This window comes from Natrix helvetica (genome assembly GCF_964273705.1).
Source record: "Natrix helvetica genome assembly, chromosome: 2".
Classification (NCBI taxonomy): Eukaryota; Metazoa; Chordata; class Lepidosauria; order Squamata; family Natricidae; genus Natrix; species Natrix helvetica.
The window spans coordinates 238,845,908-238,865,134 of record NC_138552.1 but is presented as its reverse complement, the minus strand read 5'-3'; the positions used below and the strand labels follow the sequence as shown (position 1 = coordinate 238,865,134).

General features: G+C 36.5%; 1 protein-coding gene across 1 annotated transcript; it reads right to left on the bottom strand.

Annotated features, from left to right (window-relative positions):
* Positions 1 to 502: 502 nt before the first annotated feature.
* ACBD3 (acyl-CoA binding domain containing 3) lies at positions 503 to 16,224 on the bottom strand. The gene is made up of 8 exons (XM_081940248.1): positions 15,864 to 16,224; positions 9,948 to 10,089; positions 9,260 to 9,400; positions 7,698 to 7,856; positions 5,484 to 5,658; positions 4,769 to 4,952; positions 3,598 to 3,882; positions 503 to 2,271 (listed from the first exon to the last, which is right to left on the bottom strand). The coding sequence occupies exons 1-8, from the start codon at positions 16,141 to 16,143 to the stop codon at positions 2,060 to 2,062; spliced, it is 1,578 nt and encodes a 525-aa protein (XP_081796374.1). The 5' UTR covers positions 16,144 to 16,224; the 3' UTR covers positions 503 to 2,059.
* Between the last annotated feature and the right edge of the window lie 3,003 nt (positions 16,225 to 19,227).

Below are 19,227 nucleotides of genomic sequence, written 5' to 3'. Positions count from 1 at the left end.
CTATTTTCCATGAGCCAAGTAATGTTGATAGAACTTAAGAAAAAGACAGAAGTTCCATATAATCATTTTTAATTCAGATTAAATATATTATTCCAAGATATTCTGAACGCGCACTTATCTGCACTATTTAACAGCAAGAGGCAACTTTTGGAGTTTGGGTATCCACAAAGTCTGGCAGCAAAAAATTGCTTTTGTTTACAAGTATTGCTCTCCAACATATTTTTTAGTTTTGGATCATAATTTGTATGAATGAAAACAAATGGAACAGAATAAATGCCTGCCTCTTAATTTCTTTTTAAAATAACAGCTTTTAAAAAGCAAATTACTTTTCAATTCCATTGCTTATACAGTATTATGTACACATGAGGAAACAACATGTTAGAGCAGAACTGTCGGGACAGCATTAGTTGGACAGAAGCTTAAAATGTAAATCAAATAAGGTAACTCTCCGTAACATGTGAGAAAGGAAAAACATTATATATACAAATATTCAAACAGAATGTCCAAAATACCAGCAGATTTATTTGCAGTGGAACAAATATGTATGTCAGCCTATCCAAAGAGAAATTGGTGATAGGGAGTCAAGCATAACACATCTCTACAAACTGATTTTTAACACCTGCACGCCTACCTTGCTTTTGGGAAGAAAACTCTATACAAAAACTTTTATTTAACTGAAAATAAAGAAGAAAAATCCACCTTTAGTCATTGTTGAGCAAATATGTAATTTTAGTTTTGGTCTAGTCTTGATGTGAACATTGGAATATTACTTGTGAAAGAACAATAAGGCCTGTGTTGGAAAATCAAAAGTAACCTAAAATTAAGATAAGGGGCCTGGCAGTGATTTTAAGAATATTAGTGCAATATTTATTTTACAATAATGCAAACTTCTTTGTTAATGCATAAAGTGGACGTGGAAGCTTCAGTTTTCAAAAAAAGAAAAAAGAAAAGATCCCTAGATTATAAAACCAGCGCAGAAAAATGCTATGAAGTATTATGTATTAGGACATTTACCCATACAGTTCCAAAAGACATGTAGTCCAAAAGGAATGTCTCATACATAATATTCCTGTTTATTGCAAATTTCAAAAGTAAAAGTGGATCTCATTAATTTTAGGTGAGATAAATTGAGAGTTTTAGCCAAATTTTATGTCTTCATTTTAAAATAAGAATAATTACACAAAACAATATTAGGAATAGCAGCAGATAACAGGAGAAAGACAGATATCTGTTATTTTCTTGATGCCCCAAATCAATTCTTTGTAAGCCTGTGATCAAACAAAATATCCCTGATGTATATAGGTATAAGCATATGCATGTATTAATGTATATGTACACTCATGGGCGTGCACACCTTTCGACAAGGACACTTGCTTGCATGCGTGCACATCACACACACACACACACACAGACACACACACACTTCTTTATCTCATCCAAAATCATATTATACTAGGCTCCAAATTTTTTTTTTCAATGAGAACAGACAGCAAATACTTTTCTAAACTGCATCCACTAAGGTTTCAAGTTTAATGGTGTAAAAATCTGACATTCAAATACAGTATTAAGAAACTTGCTTGCTACAGTGCAGATGGCATCTAACTTCCCTGTTCCCCACAAGTAAGGCTGGTACCATCAAATGAACAGCTAACAGATTTTGTTTTTAAAAGTTCAAAGTTTATACATCAGGCAACATCATGACTGCCACTAATGAAACATCTCCCGGTGTGTGCTTGTGTGTGCGTGCGTGCATACATGCCTTAGAATTGAAAGCATTTTGAAAGTCAATGCATAAATTCAATTGACTTTTGTCTTCACTTCTGGCAAAGAACCACCACCAGACAAGATGCAACATCCTAGCCCCATCTATCTCATTTATAATGATATATAGATAAAAGCCTCATTCCAAGTATCAAAATTAACAAGCACACACATACGCACACACAACCACAGATACATTAAACAGGATAACGAAGTCAAATAGTCCAGTATGCTTGATGTAAGTTCCAAATAACATGATGTCTTCCGCACCACCCCAACCTCCAACAATATAAGAGCTTTATCTAGTATAATACACTCTGTAGTAAACTGTTTTTGACCTCCATAGTGAGTAAGAGTTGTCAAATTTAAGAAGGTAAACTCCTCTCCCTGGGTACTGATGGCTGCCAGCATACACTTCTTCATGACAGTCTCTTCTGTACACAGGCACTATTTCATCTAGCTGAGGTTTGTTCGCATTCTTTTTGGCTTTCTCTTCACTGCTAGCATGTTCTGAGAAAGAGACAAAAATAAAGTATTAATTACTGCATGCCTTAATGCCAAATAAATCGCAATATCAATTATTTATAGACAATCATTAATAAAAACAATCCAACCTTAAAGAATTCACTGTATGAGATAAGAAAGTATGACTTCCTGATACCAGGGGATTTGCAAAGAAGCAACTGAAATTAATCCACACACTTGCAATCTGGGCTAATCTTCTTAACTAATGAATGGATGCTTTTGATCAATGTAAATACAGAATAACAAATGTTAGATTGAATGCCTTTATTTTATAGTTGAGTTGTACTTGCAGATGTTTCCATTCCTACTATTATCAGGGCCTAATAAAACGAAGATCATAATTTTGAATCTTTCTTTAGATATCTACAAGTCCTCCTCCGACTGCACTCGCATGCACCATACTCCTTCCTCCCAGCCTTCACACCACTCACTCACTCCTTCCCTTGCCTTTCCACGCTTGCACTGTGCCTTTCTTTCTCTGCTTCCTGCATTTTCATGGCCTGCTTGATTACCTGTTTAACAATGTCCTGGATTACGATGGCAACTGTAAATCATGATCATATGACACAACCCCAGCCTAATTGCCATTGTAATCTGAGGACTCCCTATTTTATCAGACAATGAGGGATAAAGGTTAGGACAATTGCTCATCATTGCAGTTGTGAAGAAAATATCACACAGAAGCTGTACAATAAATGAAAGTTATTGAACAGTAAATAAGAATTTGGAAATCACAATGATGAAAGCTGAGAAGGCAATGAAATTGGTAGGAGGATTTGAAAAATGATAGTAGGAAAAAACATGCAACTTGGAGTCTAGATGGTAATCTACATAATACAATTTTGTTGTTTGCTAGAAAGGTACAAGTGTTCTAATTTTTTAGAATGGCAGCTGGGGACTATACATACTTCAAGAATAATTTTTCTATTTTCCCACATTGATTTTTAAATTCCCAGGCTGATTTTATTGTAAAGCACTGTGGGACAGCTACTGTAATTGAAGAACCTTGTAATATCAAGGTCATTTACAGCAATAATTGTGAAAGGAATATTAACATGTTCAACATGCTTCCCAATTGTTACCTTCAGCCCACAATGACTTAACCCACTAGCCAGCTGGGCATTCTGAAAATCACAGTCCCAACATCTTTGGAAGTACCAGGATAAAAAAAAGATTATTCTAGCATTTATTATTTCCTATAGGATTTGGTTTGGTTTTTTTTAAACTAACGAATAATGTAAAGGAAAGATGTGACAAATTGATAGAGTCTCCAACATGTTTAAACCTTTGCTAGGTATATAAATAAGATACCTTCTTCTTCCTCCTCATCTTCACTGGATTCACTAACATGAACACTGACAGCTGTGTTAGGGGAGTCTGTCCATTCAAAATATTCCCCAAAACCAATGTCATAATTGTCTGTAGCAAACTCCCAGAAAAGATAAGAGCCCTCTTCATGTGTTGGAACTCGAACTGTCACTACTTCTCCTCTGCCCACTGTGATTACAGAATCTGCATCCTGGCGAATCTTCTCTTTGAAGTCAGCAATCTGGGGCCGGGTCCACATGGAGGGTGCTGCTATTACTGGAACAGATTCTAAAAAGGAGAACAAAAGAAAGTGCAACAAACTAATTTATAGTGCAATTTATATTTTCCCACAGAATTTTCTTGGGATGGTATATCCATGGATATTACAGGGCTACACTTTCTAAATTATTTAGCAAACCTAAATGGAAAGCAGTCTCAGTCTGCCAAAACCACAAAACCACAACTTAAAACTGAGGAGAGCAACTTAGAATTGAGGAGAAATTTCCTGACAGTTAGAACAATTAATCAGTGGAACAGCTTGCCTCCAGAAGTTGTGAATGCCCCAACACTGGAAGTCTTCAAGAAGATGTTGGATAGCCATCTGTCTGAAACGGTATAGGGTTTCCTGCCTAGGCAAGGGGTTGGACTAGAAGACCTCCAAGGTCCCTTCCAACTCTACTATTGTATTGTATTGTATTGTATTGTATTGTATTGTACATAGCATCCATAGGTTTGAACCACCTGAAGGCTGGTCTGTAAACAAGGGTTAAATCTCCAGCCGTATGCCATGTCCTGTCTTGGTATAGATGAGAAGCCAAGGTCAGTGTAAACAATACTGAGCTAAGCAGTAGCAATAGTCCAGTAATAAAGCAGTTTCCTATGATGCTACCTTGAAACGCCACATGAAAAACCGTAAGTAACTGCATTTTTCCTCCACTAATTTTTATTTAGCCAATTTCTGTCTGTTAATATGATTCTGCACTCTGCATAGTTACAGTACATGGCAGTAAGTCACAGATCTGCAGGCCACTAGTTCCAATCATTATCAAGGATGGGCATACAGGCTTTAGTCAAAAATAAAAATAAGCAGGTCTCTATATTCTGTACTAATTATGATTCTAGCTACTCAAACTGCTTATTGTGTTTTAAAGAGCCCAATAAGCATCAGTCATACCTTTTGGTCCATTCTCGAGTGCTTCTTCTAAAGCATCTATTTCTGGGTCTTTTTCAGGGCCGCATGGATGTGCACTAGCCTGTCCATTGACTGATGAGATTTCCCCTGCAGTGGATGAATTTGTCTTTGATACGGATGTAACTAAAGCTGTAGCAGCTGCTTCTTGCTGTTTCTGTAAAGCTGCCTACAAATTTTAAAAAAAGCACTTATTGCAAAATCAATAAAAGTGTGCAATGTATTTGACAGGGGCCACCTAATGTAAGCATCAATTTAAACCGAATTTTAAAAACTATAACAGAACATACACACAAAATAATTATATTTAGATCTGGTGACTGCATGGGCATATTCATGTTCATACATAAAATACCAAGCTCTCCTGGTGATTATGAATATATTCATATTGTTTTCTTAGTAATAATACAACAATGATTTTTCACCATCTTTTTCCAAGATGTTCTTTCAAATTAGCCAACTTAGTTTATAACCCTTGGATTTCCTGAATCTCATCCAGACACTAGTCAGTCTGGAACTTGTTTAGCTTTTCAGCGTCGCCATTAGTTGCCTAGGTGCTGCCACTTGGCTGTAAGATATATTATTAGAATTTATTCTAGCTTCAGAAGTACCTACAGTATAGCTTAGTAGTTTCTGTTTCAACAGAAAATTAAAAAGCTGCTATTCTATGAGATGCATTGTTACCATGATGTACTTATACCTGCTGCTGTGCAAGTTGGACCTGATAAAGTTGCTGCATATACTGTTGATAATGCTGTTCCTGGAGCTGGCGAATTAGGATTTGTTGCTGCTCGTAGTTGCCTGGGTACTGTTGGGCTGCATATTGTTGGAACTGGACAGCAGTCTGAGAGTTCAATGCTGCCATTATCTGTTGCCTGGATTAAAAATAAATTGCCCCAGTAAATAACTCAGCAGACATAAGAGCAGCAGTTATTTAACTGGGTTCAAGCATACTAAATTTTATTTCTAAAATGTATTAGTGAAGTTTACATGAAAGTACAAGTGGAATATGAACCCTTAGATCAAATGTAGTAATTAAAAAAATGAATTATATGTCAGAAAATCTGTATTTCACACCTTTCCCAAAAAGACATTTATGTTCTGACTTGGCGTCATTAACATGCAAAATATGAGAAATAATCACTTGTATTATATACAGTATATATAGAAATAATATGAGATATTTTGCTTTCCATAATATCTAAAAATATAATCTCCTTCTCAACATTTCCGCTTCTGCATTTAGTGCAACACCAACTTTACTGCGGAAAGCCTTACGATCTATTATAGGTAGTTCTTAACTTATGACCACAATCGAACCCAAAATTTATTTTGCTAAGTGAAAAATTTGTTAAGTGAGTTTTGCCCCATTTTATGAATTTTCTTGCCACATTTTTTAAGTGAATCACTGCAGTTCTTAAATTAGTAACACAGTTAAGTGAATCAGGTTTCCCCATTGACTTTGCTTGATTGAAGGTCACAAAAGGGGACCACATGACCCTGGGACACTGCAACCATCATAAATGTGAGTCAGTTGTCAAGCATCGGAAGCATCCCCACGTGACCCTAGGGATGCTGCAACGGTCATAAATGTGAAAAATGATCATGTCACTTTTTTTCAGTGTCGTAATTTTGAAAAGTCATTAAATGAACTGTTGTAAATCGAGGACTACCTGTATTATGAAGTGTCCATATTATTTCACGGTCAGATTCAGAATTTAAAAAAAAACATAAAGAGCCTCCATTCAATTTTCCAAAAGCAGCAATCACCAATTCTAATTCTTAAGAAAACTCCCTACATTTTATCTCTTCTATTTAAAAACCATTTGATGAATTCAGTGTCTGCCAGAGTAAAGGTCACATAAATGTTGGTTCTCTTTCAGGCTTGATTTTGAAATTTTGGTGATGCACCACAAGAAGTTAACAGCACCTCCCAATTGCAATTTCACAAAATTTCAGAGAAGAATTTTGCATTTTTCATGTTACTCCAAGAGTTCATGCTAAATGCATTATCATTTTTATTAACTTTTCAGTATAAATAGTGAATTCTAATTCCAGTACTAAAGTTCAGGTACCGAACTTGAATAAAAATTCAGATGAAGTGATACAGGTTCAAAGAAGAGTAACAAGGATAGACAAAAGACTAGAAACTAAGTTGTATGAAAAGAGGTTCAAAGAAATTAGATAGTTTAGTCTTAAGAAATAAAAAAAACTGAGAATGAATGCAATTTCAAATACCTGGAAAGAGGTCACACAAGGGTAAACCTGTTCTTCATTATTCCAAAGTACAAGTCAAGAAATCATGCATTCAAAATACCAGGAAAAAATATTCTAACTGAACATTAGATAAAAACTTTCTAATAGATGAATTCTAATAGATTCATCTTTCATGCTTCAAGCAGAAGCTACATAACTGTGCAATAATTTAAATTTCTGCATTATTTAATTTGTTGGTTTAATATCGCTTCAAGCTCTATAGTTTTATAACTTTCTTAGCAAAACTCTCTTCCAATGGACTTGTTCCTAGTCCCATCAGTACAAGAATTTAGATACACCCTTGAAGAATTTTTATTCATCAAATTTAGAAACTTCCCATCTCCCTCATAGATTTGCCTTTGGTATTTTAAATCTCAAAAATGGTTTGCCTCTCAATAATATTAGGTTGAATCTAAAGCCTATTGTCTACAAAGTTTATTTCTTATAAACCTCAGCTTATTCCTTCTGTATATCACTTTGTGAGGGCCCAAAACATAATTTTAAAAATATTTAGTCACTTATAAAAAGTATTTGTATGGCCTTGGGCAAGGTGGCATTTCTATTAATGTGAGATTAAACGGGATAATCCTATGTTCAAAACTCTTTAAAAAAAAGACACAAATTATGGTATGACAAATCATGCATTCCTGAGTCCTACTTTTGCTGTTCCATTCGGAATCTCTCTTCTTCTATCCTCCGTCTCTCCTCTTCTTCCCGTCTGAGTCTCTCTTCCTCTTCTTGCCTGCGTTTTTCTTCCTCTTTTTGTAAACGCTGTCGTTCTTCCTCCTCACGTTGCCTACGTTCCTCCTCTTCTCTCCTGTAATATTTGTATCTATCATTTAATTACTCTGTAATTCTATAAAGCTTCTCATGCTGCAATACGAAAAATGAAGTTTCAAGTCAAGTGTAGCTACCCTCCAATCTGTCACTGGATTTAATGATAAAGAACTCATATAAAATTACCTCCATAAAACTATCAATGGCTACTATCATAAGAGTTATATTTCCTCCATTAGTGAAGGTCATATAGCTCCATTATCTGCTGTAGGGGAGCACAAGAAAACAGATGCTGTCCTGCAAGGTACTTTTTTGAGGCCTTTGAGAAAGTTGGATGAAAAGAAACTATTTTTAAAGTGCCACTCATAGGAGCGGAGGGCGCTTGTGCTTCCACACGAAGCTCCCCTCACTTGTGCTTGCACGGAAAGCTCCATTTACATGAATGGAACTTTGCACATGAGGGCAAGCATCCTTCGCTTGTGCAAGTGGAGCTTCACACATGCGCACTTGCCCATCTCTTCCATGGTCCAGTTTCAAACAGGCTGCGGCCTAGTAGTGGGTCACGGTGTGGGAGTTGTGGATCCCTGGTCTAGACATTTCACGTAATTCATATATTTAAGTGATTGACATCATTTGTGTCAATTGATGCAAACAATGTCAATTATGACAATTTAAATTCAACAGATATTTGGATTTAAAGGAACATTTTTTCCCCCAAATGTTCTTTAAATCATGGTTTTATTGTAGTGTGATTTTTAGATTGTAATCTTAGGGAAACTTACCCTGGAATCAGTCACAATGATGGCTGATTAATAAGCCATCATTTTTGTTACAGAACAACTCAAATGGAACACAGAAGGCTTAAGTAACCTCTTTTCAAAAATAATATTGTACACAGAACAATCGCAAAAAAGTTAAAATAGTTTATTATGCACCGGAAAGTTTATCAAGAAACCAGAAAAACGCAACAAACCTAACTATATTCTGAACTCTGATGCAATGCAAAACAGAACAAAATATGTTTTTTCATATGATGAATTTTTTGTAATGAATGTCATCAATAGGCAACAAAATCTGTGTTGAAAGCAAACACATTTAACTTTTTGATAGCAATTAAGATATTGGGCAAGATACTAGATAATATGCTTTTTTCCTACCACAGTAAATGAACATGGAGTTTTGAACTGATCCTACTATAAACCACATTACATATTTACAAAGATTCTTATGCACTGGTGTCAAGCATATATTTAGCCTCATTTAAAATATTACTAATAATCCTCATATTTGTAATGCAAGCAAACAAAAATTGCAGCAAAGCAAATAACTTCATCATCAAGACTGTTACAAAATAATAAGAACTAAGAGATTATTACTAAAGATCCCCATGACATAGAAATCTCTATGAACTGGAACTTGGCGCCAAACAAGTACAAAGCATACCTTTTCTTCTCCTGCTCTTCTTTCTCTATTTTATGGGATGTAACATATATTGAAAAGAGTTGACAACATCTATTCAGGAGTTTTACAAACTCTGTCATAGCTTCTTGCTTTGCCATACTGCCAAGTGCAGCCCATTCTTTCCTGCAATGATGAGATAAAATGAGCTGGGATAGAAAGGAAATAATTTCTATCAAATTAAGTATAAACACAACAGTTTATGCTTAAAGTGATGCTAGACAACCAGGCAGGAAAATGTTTCCAGAAAACAGCTCTGAACGTGGATACTTCTGAAAGCAGTACTTCTGCCCAGAATACTAGGAATTATATATGTATGTATGTACGTATGTATACATACATACATACATACATACACACACACACACACACACACACATACAAAAACTTATCAGATGACTCCTCAAGATGACAAATATGGTAATGATTAAATATTTCATTCATATTTGTCTTATGTGAGAACAAGCATAAATGTATGTACAGTTCGGTTTAACTATTAAATTCAAATCTGCTGTCAGTAACCACTTTTTAGGTCTCCAGGAATTTTAAAAATATGCTCAGGTGCTGAATTTATAAGATATCACCATACTACAGATATTTCAATCCAGTCCCACGGTTAGGTTAAAATGTCTTGGTCAAATAAAACAATGTTATATTTATAAATATTTTTTACCTTCTGTCATTTCCAAGTACATCAAAGAATCCAACTTCAGGGCAGGTATCTGGATTGTAAGGTCCCAGAAGAATTTGTTTATGCAGGGCTACCAGTCTGAGTTTTTCTTCATAGGTGGGATGAAAGGCTTTGCCATCTTTTTCTGAAAGTAAAAGATACAGTAAATTTCAAGATCATGCTACGTATTCCATAGTTAAGAACACAATGAAATGTCATATCTTCTACAACGGTCCCTCAAAGTGGTATCAATCATGCTAGCTGATTTGGTTGCCCAGTGCAAAATACTGAGGAGTGAATAGACTTTTTCAAGGCTACCTCCAAGAAAGGTAATAAACCAAGATTTACTTATATTTTCAGAGAAAAACAATCCTAGAGTTACAGAGACCTAAATCCACTTGACCTCTCAGAACATGGGTTCAACCTTATCCCAGCACATCTTTTACCTGGAAAGCCATCAAGAATGTTAGTTTCACTTAACAGCCTCATATGTGGCAAAGAACTTTATTGAAAAAAAAGTATAGTGTGATAACTTAGCATACTGAACTAGGATCAAAGATCTGGATTAAGTCTCAACTTAGTAATGGACCTCAATGTGTGGCTTTGGGGGCCTACCTTACCTACTGCAGGCATTGTGAAAATAAAAATGCTATAAGCGCCTCAGCACACTTCATAAAAATAAACATAAGGCATAGCAATAAACTAAGTCACAAATCTACATATATGCAGCATTATCTATAACAATGTGGTTTTGATTTTACAGAAACGAAGTGCTGTTCTTTTATTATTTGCAATACATAAATTCTATTTTTAACTATACAGCTAGGATAAAAAATACGCCTAGAAAGTTTTCATGTTATTTTATATTAATATAAATTATACAATAAAATTACAAAAATATTAGTAAACAAGTAAGTTTTACTTTTAATTATTAAAGAGCATATTAATGAATTATTTACATATAAGACTGATAAATGAGCTAACAGAGAGGAAGAGATAGAAAGACTGAAAGAACCTTATTAAAAATTACAGCAAATAATGAATCATTTCACAAATTTAATCTAATTTTTTTAAATATTTACCAGAAAAGAAATATCATTCATTTTAAACTTATGTCCCATAAGCATTGATCTGGTTTCAAAGGTTTCATTTGTAATAAGCATCAAATATAACCGTATTTACACCACAAAGATAACACAATGATTTAGTGTATTTTAAATTGTAACCCAAATCAACATGTTTCTTTTTTAAAAAGAGCACATATTTAGTGAGCATATGCCAATTATAGTACATTCAGTAAATTTACAAAACACACAAAAGAGCAAAAGCTATTGCTTGAAAAAATGCTGACTAATGAAACATGAAACAAAGATGCACGTGCAAGAATTATTTGTTATACAATAAAGAAAAAATATTTCTGTTACACTATATTACCATACTAGAGACTGTATTAATGCCCACTGAACCTTGCAAAAACATGTTCTTGTTGACATTGACATTAAAGGTCTCAAATACTGGCCACACTAATTTCAAGCCAGACAGCAGAGGAGAAATTCCTGTTCATTCTTTAACCACATCTTCTGCAAAGCCATTTTATTTATTTATTTGATATGCTCGAAGTTGGATGAATTATATTTCTTAGAATAAAACCAGCCTCCCAAGTTTTTATAATCCATTTGCATTATATCTTATACTTGAACTTTAAAAGGATGTACAATTACTATAATAAAACAAACCTGGATTACCATTTTGAGGCACTTTACCTGGTATATTTATCTCAACATTATTTCCTGGGTCAGTCATAAGTGCCAATTTTCAGATAATATTCCTATATTTAGGAATTATCTATACCAGTGTTTCTTAATTCTTTTTTTCTCAGAATCCCAACTTTTAAAAATGATGGAGGACCCCAAACAAGGCTTTTTAATATAGATTATATTTACCAATATTTACTATATTAAAAATTAAAATTGATGCATTTTATTATTGTATTATTTTTCAACATAGGCTGGCAAATTTTTTTGACTCCATGAACCTCTTGGGGAGCCCCAGAAGACGTAGGTTGTTGTCGTTCGGTCGCTAAGTCCCCTCTGACTTTTCACAATCCCAAGGACCACACCATGGCAGGCCTCGCTGTCCTCCACTGTCGCTTGGAGTTTGCTCAAATTCATGTTGTGTCGATGACACTATTTAACCATCTCATCCTCTGTTGTCCTCTTTTTGCCTTCAATCTTTTCCAAAGTGGCCAAAGTATCTGGCCAAAGTATCTGAGCTTTAGCTTCAGTATCTGGCCTTCCAAAGAACAGTCAGGGTTGATTTCCTTTAAGATTGAATGATTTGATCTTCCAGCAGTTCAAGGACCACAATTTTAGCAATGCTAATTTGTACCATTTAAAACAAGTTTAATGAAGCACAAAATCCAAACTAGTACCTAGCCATTATTTATTTCAAATGATATTCCTGATAAGTGACAAAATCTAATGGTAACCTGCTTCTCCCCACAAAACCTTTCTTTTTCTTACAGACTTACATGCTTAAATATATCCTACTTATCCAACAAAAGAGAAATAAGGCCTTCTAACAAACTGAAATGTATGTACAGCCCCTTATCTGCTCAAATAACATCATTAAAAGACCTATTCACACCAGGATCTTAATTACTGGGTGTCCTTCAAATATAGTTATATGCTCTTTTGTCACTACTATCTTGTGCTCTGATAAAGAAGTCAGTACCTACACGAGATAAAACTGGAAAGAAATTAAGACCATGAAAAAAGAGAAAGAAATTGAAACATTAGCATGCTCAGGTGATCCTCATAGGTGCCAAAGATATTTAAAAGAAAAAAAGGCCCTTCAAAATACATTTCAATAATGATTGAACATAATCAGTTTCTCCAAAAACAATGGAAAAGCAGAAGCTCAAAGAGAGAGTGGAGCAATCTTCTTGATACCATTAGTGCTCATCCTGAAGTAGGACAAGGTTGATAAGTAGATACCAACTGCTGCACTCATTAGGATACAGTGAAACATTTTATGGCAGATAAAATATCTCTCACATTAACCTTAGTGCATCCGCTGACCGAAATGTCATAGTTCAATTATATCAAAAGAGAGGGACCTACATTAGCAGTTCTGGGCTCCATAATTTAGGACAAGCACTAGATGAAAGTAAGAAGCTACAGAATTCTATCTGCTGCCATCAGGATTTTTGCAGCCTAGATCTGATAGTAATATCCTACTACCCTACCTAAAAATCAATTGGATTTAATTAGGACTAGAATGATGGGGACTCCCTTCCTTTTCTCTCTTTCTTCCTTCTTTTTTCTACATAGCAATATTTCAGACAAAAATATCAGTAGGGATAACACTCTTTTTATCTTGTATAAATCTATGATATTTTAAAAGAATACAATAGGTATATTGCGCCTGTTGCATCACAATTCTATGTGCATTCAGGCATCTATATATGTCTGTGTAAATCAGCCACCCAAGGGTAACTCCACACAGTTGCCAAAGAAAGGTAATCTACTCTGTAACACTGCAACATAATCTACCAATTTAAAATTTCCATAATTTTTCTACTTAACATTACTTTTCTTTTTGTTTTGTATTCCAACCATAGCTCAGAAATCCTTGTATATAACATTTTAGAATAGTAACAGTGACCATATTTCTGGAATCCAGTGGCAGTAGCCACAATCTACAGCATGGCCGTTTGCTACATGCATGTATTGCACTTTCTCCTGAGTTTATAAAGCAGATTTAAAATGGGACTATGAGATGGTAAGTAGTATTTGTTTTAGCAACTGCAATATTTTCCAGAGACAATTTGCATTTTTTTGTTTTATTGGATGGTCTAATAACTTAGATACATATAGATCTCCTATCCTTTCACATACCAAAAAAATACACATTTCATGGGTATAAGCTTACTATCTAGTCATTCCAAATGGGGATTTTTGTATGTTTCTCTATTATTCAAAGATATTACATATTGGGAATTTCTGTAAAAGTTGAGTATATATTATAAGACCCAACTGTTTCTCATTTTATTCCTTTATTGCTTTTATAATTCACAGCTAGATTCCCACACATAAAAATTGGCAAGTGCAGTAGTATTGTAGAATTGTCATGTACTTGTAAACAGAATATGAGTAACAAAAATGGATTTATAACATAATTTGATGCAGCATAGGCTATAATTTGGCCTAATGTATTTTTCAGAATATAAGACGCACCAAGGTTTTGAAGAGGCAAATTAAGTTAAGTAGATAGAGGGATAGAGAAGGAGAGAAAGAGAAATATAGTCTGGGGAGAGAGAGTGTGTGTGTAGGTAGGTAGGTAGGCAGAGGGATAGAGAGAGAGAGAGAGAGAGAGAGAGAAATACAGTAGATAGGTAGGGAGAGAGAGAAAGAAGGTAGGTTGAGGAATAGAGAGAGAAAAAGAAAGAAATACAGAAGATAGGTAGGGAGAGAGAGAGTAGGTAGGTAGATAGAGGGAGGGAGGGAGGGAGGGAGAGAGAGAGAGAGAGAGAGAGAGAAATACAGTAGGTAGGTAGGGAGAGAGAGAGTAGGTAGGTAGGTAGATGTTTCCAGGTGTATTTATCCCTGTGCTGGAGAAGGAAATCGCTGACAATCTGCAGCACCTAAGACTTTGTTTCTGCTGGCACAGCACTTGATCAATGTAATTCTCATCAATCAGTTAAAGAGCTTTCCAAAAGGAAAAGAAAAAGAAAATTTTTGCACTCTGCAAACCTCCCAAAAACGGCCGGTTTTTCGTGAAAACAGGCCTGTTTTTTTAAAAAAGGCATGAATAGTCTGGGGGGGGGCTGCAGAGTGCTCCTGTGGCATGGGGGGAGCCAAAAATGAGCAAAAAACGGCCCGTTTTTCACATAAATGGGCCCGTTTTTTGTCAAAAAAATAGCATGCATAGCCTTATGGAGGCTTATAGAGTGCTGCTGGGGGAGGATGGCCCATTTTGTGCTCATTTCTGCCCTCCCCTGCCCCCAGGAACTCTCTGAAAGCCTCCATAAGGGTATGCATGGCCATTTTGGTGAAGGGGCGGGGCTTAGGGAGGCAAAAATGATGTATTCGATGTATAAGATGCATCCAGATTTTCAGCCTCTTTTTTGAGGAAAAAAGGTGCATCTTATACTCCAAAAAATACGGTATTTTATTCAAAAATAAACATAGTTTCCTATCTTTATCTTTGCTTTTATATTACCTTCTGTGGTTTTATTCAAAGCATATCTAGATTTAAAATATTCTGGAAAGGTTTTCAGGAAAGTATATGTCCAAATGAATCAACACTGGAAGTCTTTAAGAAGATGTTGGATAGCTATTTGTCTGAAACGGTAAAGGTTTTCCTGCCTAGGCAGGGGGTTGGACTAGAAGACCTCCAAGGTCCCTTCCAACTCTGCTATTGTATTGTATTGTATTATTGTAATATTAAAAGAAAAACAAGCACACTATCATTTTATAAGCTCCCATATTTGCACAAGGCTACACAATCTTTTGAAGAAAAAAGTGTTAGGTCTACATACAATTTAGGCTTATTTGAAAACATTACTATATTTCATTTAGCAATTTCGCTCTTGCCTGCCTATTCGAAGCCTACATAATGTCACTTCTGCAACTAATACACCCCCCCCTTGAAACTGAATAGAATATTTCATTGAATAATTTCTCTTGCTTCCCAACGAGCTTCTGAGGGTGACGGCGGTCTCTTTCCACAGACACAAACCAAGTAAACGTACGTCTAGTTTAAGATTCCCAGGGCTCTACGAGGGTGAATGGGGGCCGGAGGCTCCCAACCTTTCTTCCCCACAGACCCTCTTACGGTGGAGAGGCCGGGAAGTCGAGAGAGAGCCAGGACACTTCAGTCACTTTCCCGACTTGGCAAAGAGGCAAAGGCGGTCACCTTTGAAGAAGCGCAGCGCCAGGCCATACAACTCCTCCAGGCCGAAGCCCCAGCGCCGCTCCAGATTCAGCGCCCCGCCGCCGTCTCCGTCGCCGTCTCCGCCGGCCTCGTCCCTCACCTGCCCCCCCGGCTGACCAGAAGTGCCCCCTCGGCTGCCAGCCAGCGGGAGAGGCCTAAGGTCTGCCTGGCCAGGCCTAGCCTCCTCCGAGTCCGGGCTCAGGGTCAGGCCGTCAATGGAAACCTCCAGCCGCTCCGAACTGAGCGCCGCCGCGGCCGCCATCGCCTGCCTCTCCCCCTGCTGCTCAGCTGGGCGGCCACGTCCCGACTTCCTGCTCCCGCCTCACGACCCGGATCTTCCGGCGAGGCAGGCAAGTCGGACCGCAAGAGGAGGAGGAGGAGGAAGAGAGGAGTGGGAGGTGGGGAGGAACAGGAGGAGGAGGAGGAGGGAGAGGAAGGGTGGTTCTCCTGGAGACCGCCGTGTTGTCGCCTGCCTCCTCCTGCTGCTGCTGCTGCTGTCTTTGCCAAGTTGCCTGCCTTGCCGCGGGCATATTGGGGACATTTCCTGAAGGCCGTCCTGGGACGGCCGAGGAAGTGGAGTTCAGGCCGATTTAATCCCGAGTAAAGATGAGCAAAGTTGCCCTCTTTATTTCCGGACAGAAATCTCTTTGACGTCTGCATGGCAACCACCGATTCCCGTAGTTCTGCTTTTGAAACTACGGCGAATTCACTCTGGTTGTCGAAAGGCAGAGCGGTCTTGAACAACACCACCAGTGATGCCCGTTGTCATGGGACACTTGGTACCATGTCCAAGAATGGTATAAAACACATCAAGAAATTGCAGCTTTCTACAAAAACACCAGCGGAACTGCAAAAACTATGTACATCTTAAGAAGATACTTGGTTGATACCTAGCCCGTATCAACCATTAGTATCAGTCAATGGTATTTGTGATGCGTTTTTAAATGTTCAGTTGACTGAGTTTCATGTTTAATGAATAAAGTATATTATTATTATTATTATTATTGTTATTGTTATTATTATTAATAACAACAACAACAACAACCAGGTGATAGCAGGGTCGAGGAGAAGGAACATGAAAAAGTCGCGAAATACCAGGACTTAAAAATTGAAATTCAACGATTATGGCACAAACCAGCAGTGGTAATTCCAGTGGTAATCGGCACACTGGGTGCTATTCCAAAAGCACTGGAATTACATTTAAAACAGTTAAAACTTGACAAAATCACCATCAGTCAAATGCAAAAGGCTGCACTGCTTGGATCTGCATATATATTACGAAAATACATTACGACGTCCTAGGCCCCTGGGTGGGGCCTGACTAGTAATCAATGCCAAATCCGGCGAAACAACTGGCTGCTGTGATACAATCGTATAATAATAATAATAATAATAATAATAATAATAATAATAATAATAATAATAATAATAATAATAATAATAATAATAATAATAATAATAATAATAAAAACCAAAAGGACAATCAACATGCATCCTTCAGTCTGTTCACAATCAACTTTAATTTTACTCACCACAGCAGGCGGAACTGCTCGGTAAAGTAGTCCCCAAACTATGCAATAACAGGTGGTGGACGTGTGACCTTCCAGAAGAGCCGCTACTCAGAGTACCGTAATCTCATTTGGTATTACTACTTGAAGTTCATTTTGAGCAAGCACTTCTGTCTCTCTTTAATACTTTTTCTATATTTTTAAAACACACACACACACACACACACACACACACACACACAAGAGTTTCAAATAATCTTGTGAAGGGCATGCTAAAGGGCTTTTAAAACTTGTTTTCTATTTTGTATAAAAGCAATCTTCAAGCTTATGGAAATGATGTAATGCTATCTTGACCTCTGGGACAGCATATTAAATCTTGTGAACACAGTATCAGCTTTATGAGTCAGGAAATGGGCTCTTCAAATCTCATGCCATTAATTCTAGACCATCTGTAAGATAGAGAAGAAAAAGAAGAAAGGGATAGTGCAACTGTTTCAGTCAAAAAATATTTACACTGGCTCTCCAAAATCCCCCTTCTGATGGAAAAAAGCAGCCTTTGAGAAACCTTTGCGATTACCCTACACATAGACAGCAGGCTCTCTTTGGAGCCTTAGGCTGAGCTCTTTCCTTCTGCAGTATGAAATACATTTGCTCTTCCTTATAAAAATTACACATTAAACCACTGAACAGTAGCTTTTCTTAAAACTTTTGGACTGGTAAGAAACTGGCAACCTTTAAAAATAATACTTGTGCAGGCAGGGCAAAGGAACCACTTAGCAGCAAGCTGGGCAGAGGGACATTTGATCCAGAATAAGCTTTACTAATTTCTGGTTGTTCCTGCAATCAACTTCTTTGGCTTCATGTTGTTCATTAAGTACTTGCAAATTAATTTTAGAACAAATGCCTAAGGGATACTGTTGTTCATAGCTTAACTACCAGGCAATCTGGAACTAGAGATTTACAGTAATATTTAGAAATTGGAAAAAGCTGAGAAAAATAGAGAAACAAACTTTCTTTGTCTTTTCTCTTCCTTGCCTCTTCCCTGCTCTGCTGTAGAGTACTACAGCATTTACAGTAGTTTTGAGTTGGCTGCCAGGCTGTAACTGCTATATTTTATCCCATGCTATAGAGAAGTGAATAATAAGAAAAAAGAGGCCTTTTTAATTCTTTTTTTCCCCAGAAACATCCTGCATTTTAACTTTCATGCCTGCTTCTGTCAAGATATTTGTTACAATCAAGCTTTATTCAAACTTCCACAGGGACTGGCATTCCCATAATTTACAGCTAATAATTCAATATTACATTTCAAAGCTGATTTTCAGACAGAATAGCTGTTCTGTTTTAGTTAAGCCTGTCACAATTTGTTTATGTTCTACATTATGCGTAATGTAACTCGGCTGATGAAGTTCTATAAATAATTAGATCAAGTATTTAGTATGTGTTATAAAGTATATCATTTCTATGATGGCATCTTTTTCAAAGCTGGCTCTTTAAATACAGAAATAGCAAAAATCTAGAAAAGGAATACTGAACAATTGAAACTCAACTGCCATCTGCTGGACTATATAATGAATTTTGCAAAGCAGATTATTATTTTTTCTTTTTGTTCAAAATCAAGTATTACCATTTTACAGACTATCTACATTGTTAACAAGATCATTTTCAAAAGAACATTTTTTTGGGGGGGAACCCTCTTTTTAAAGCACTACCGAAATAATTAGACTATGAATGAAACGGTAAACCACTTCCACACTGTTACCAGTAAGAAAATTGTAGTCTTCAAGGGTTGAGTTCAGCCTTGAAGAAGCCTTTATTTTCAAGCTATATATGTACAAATA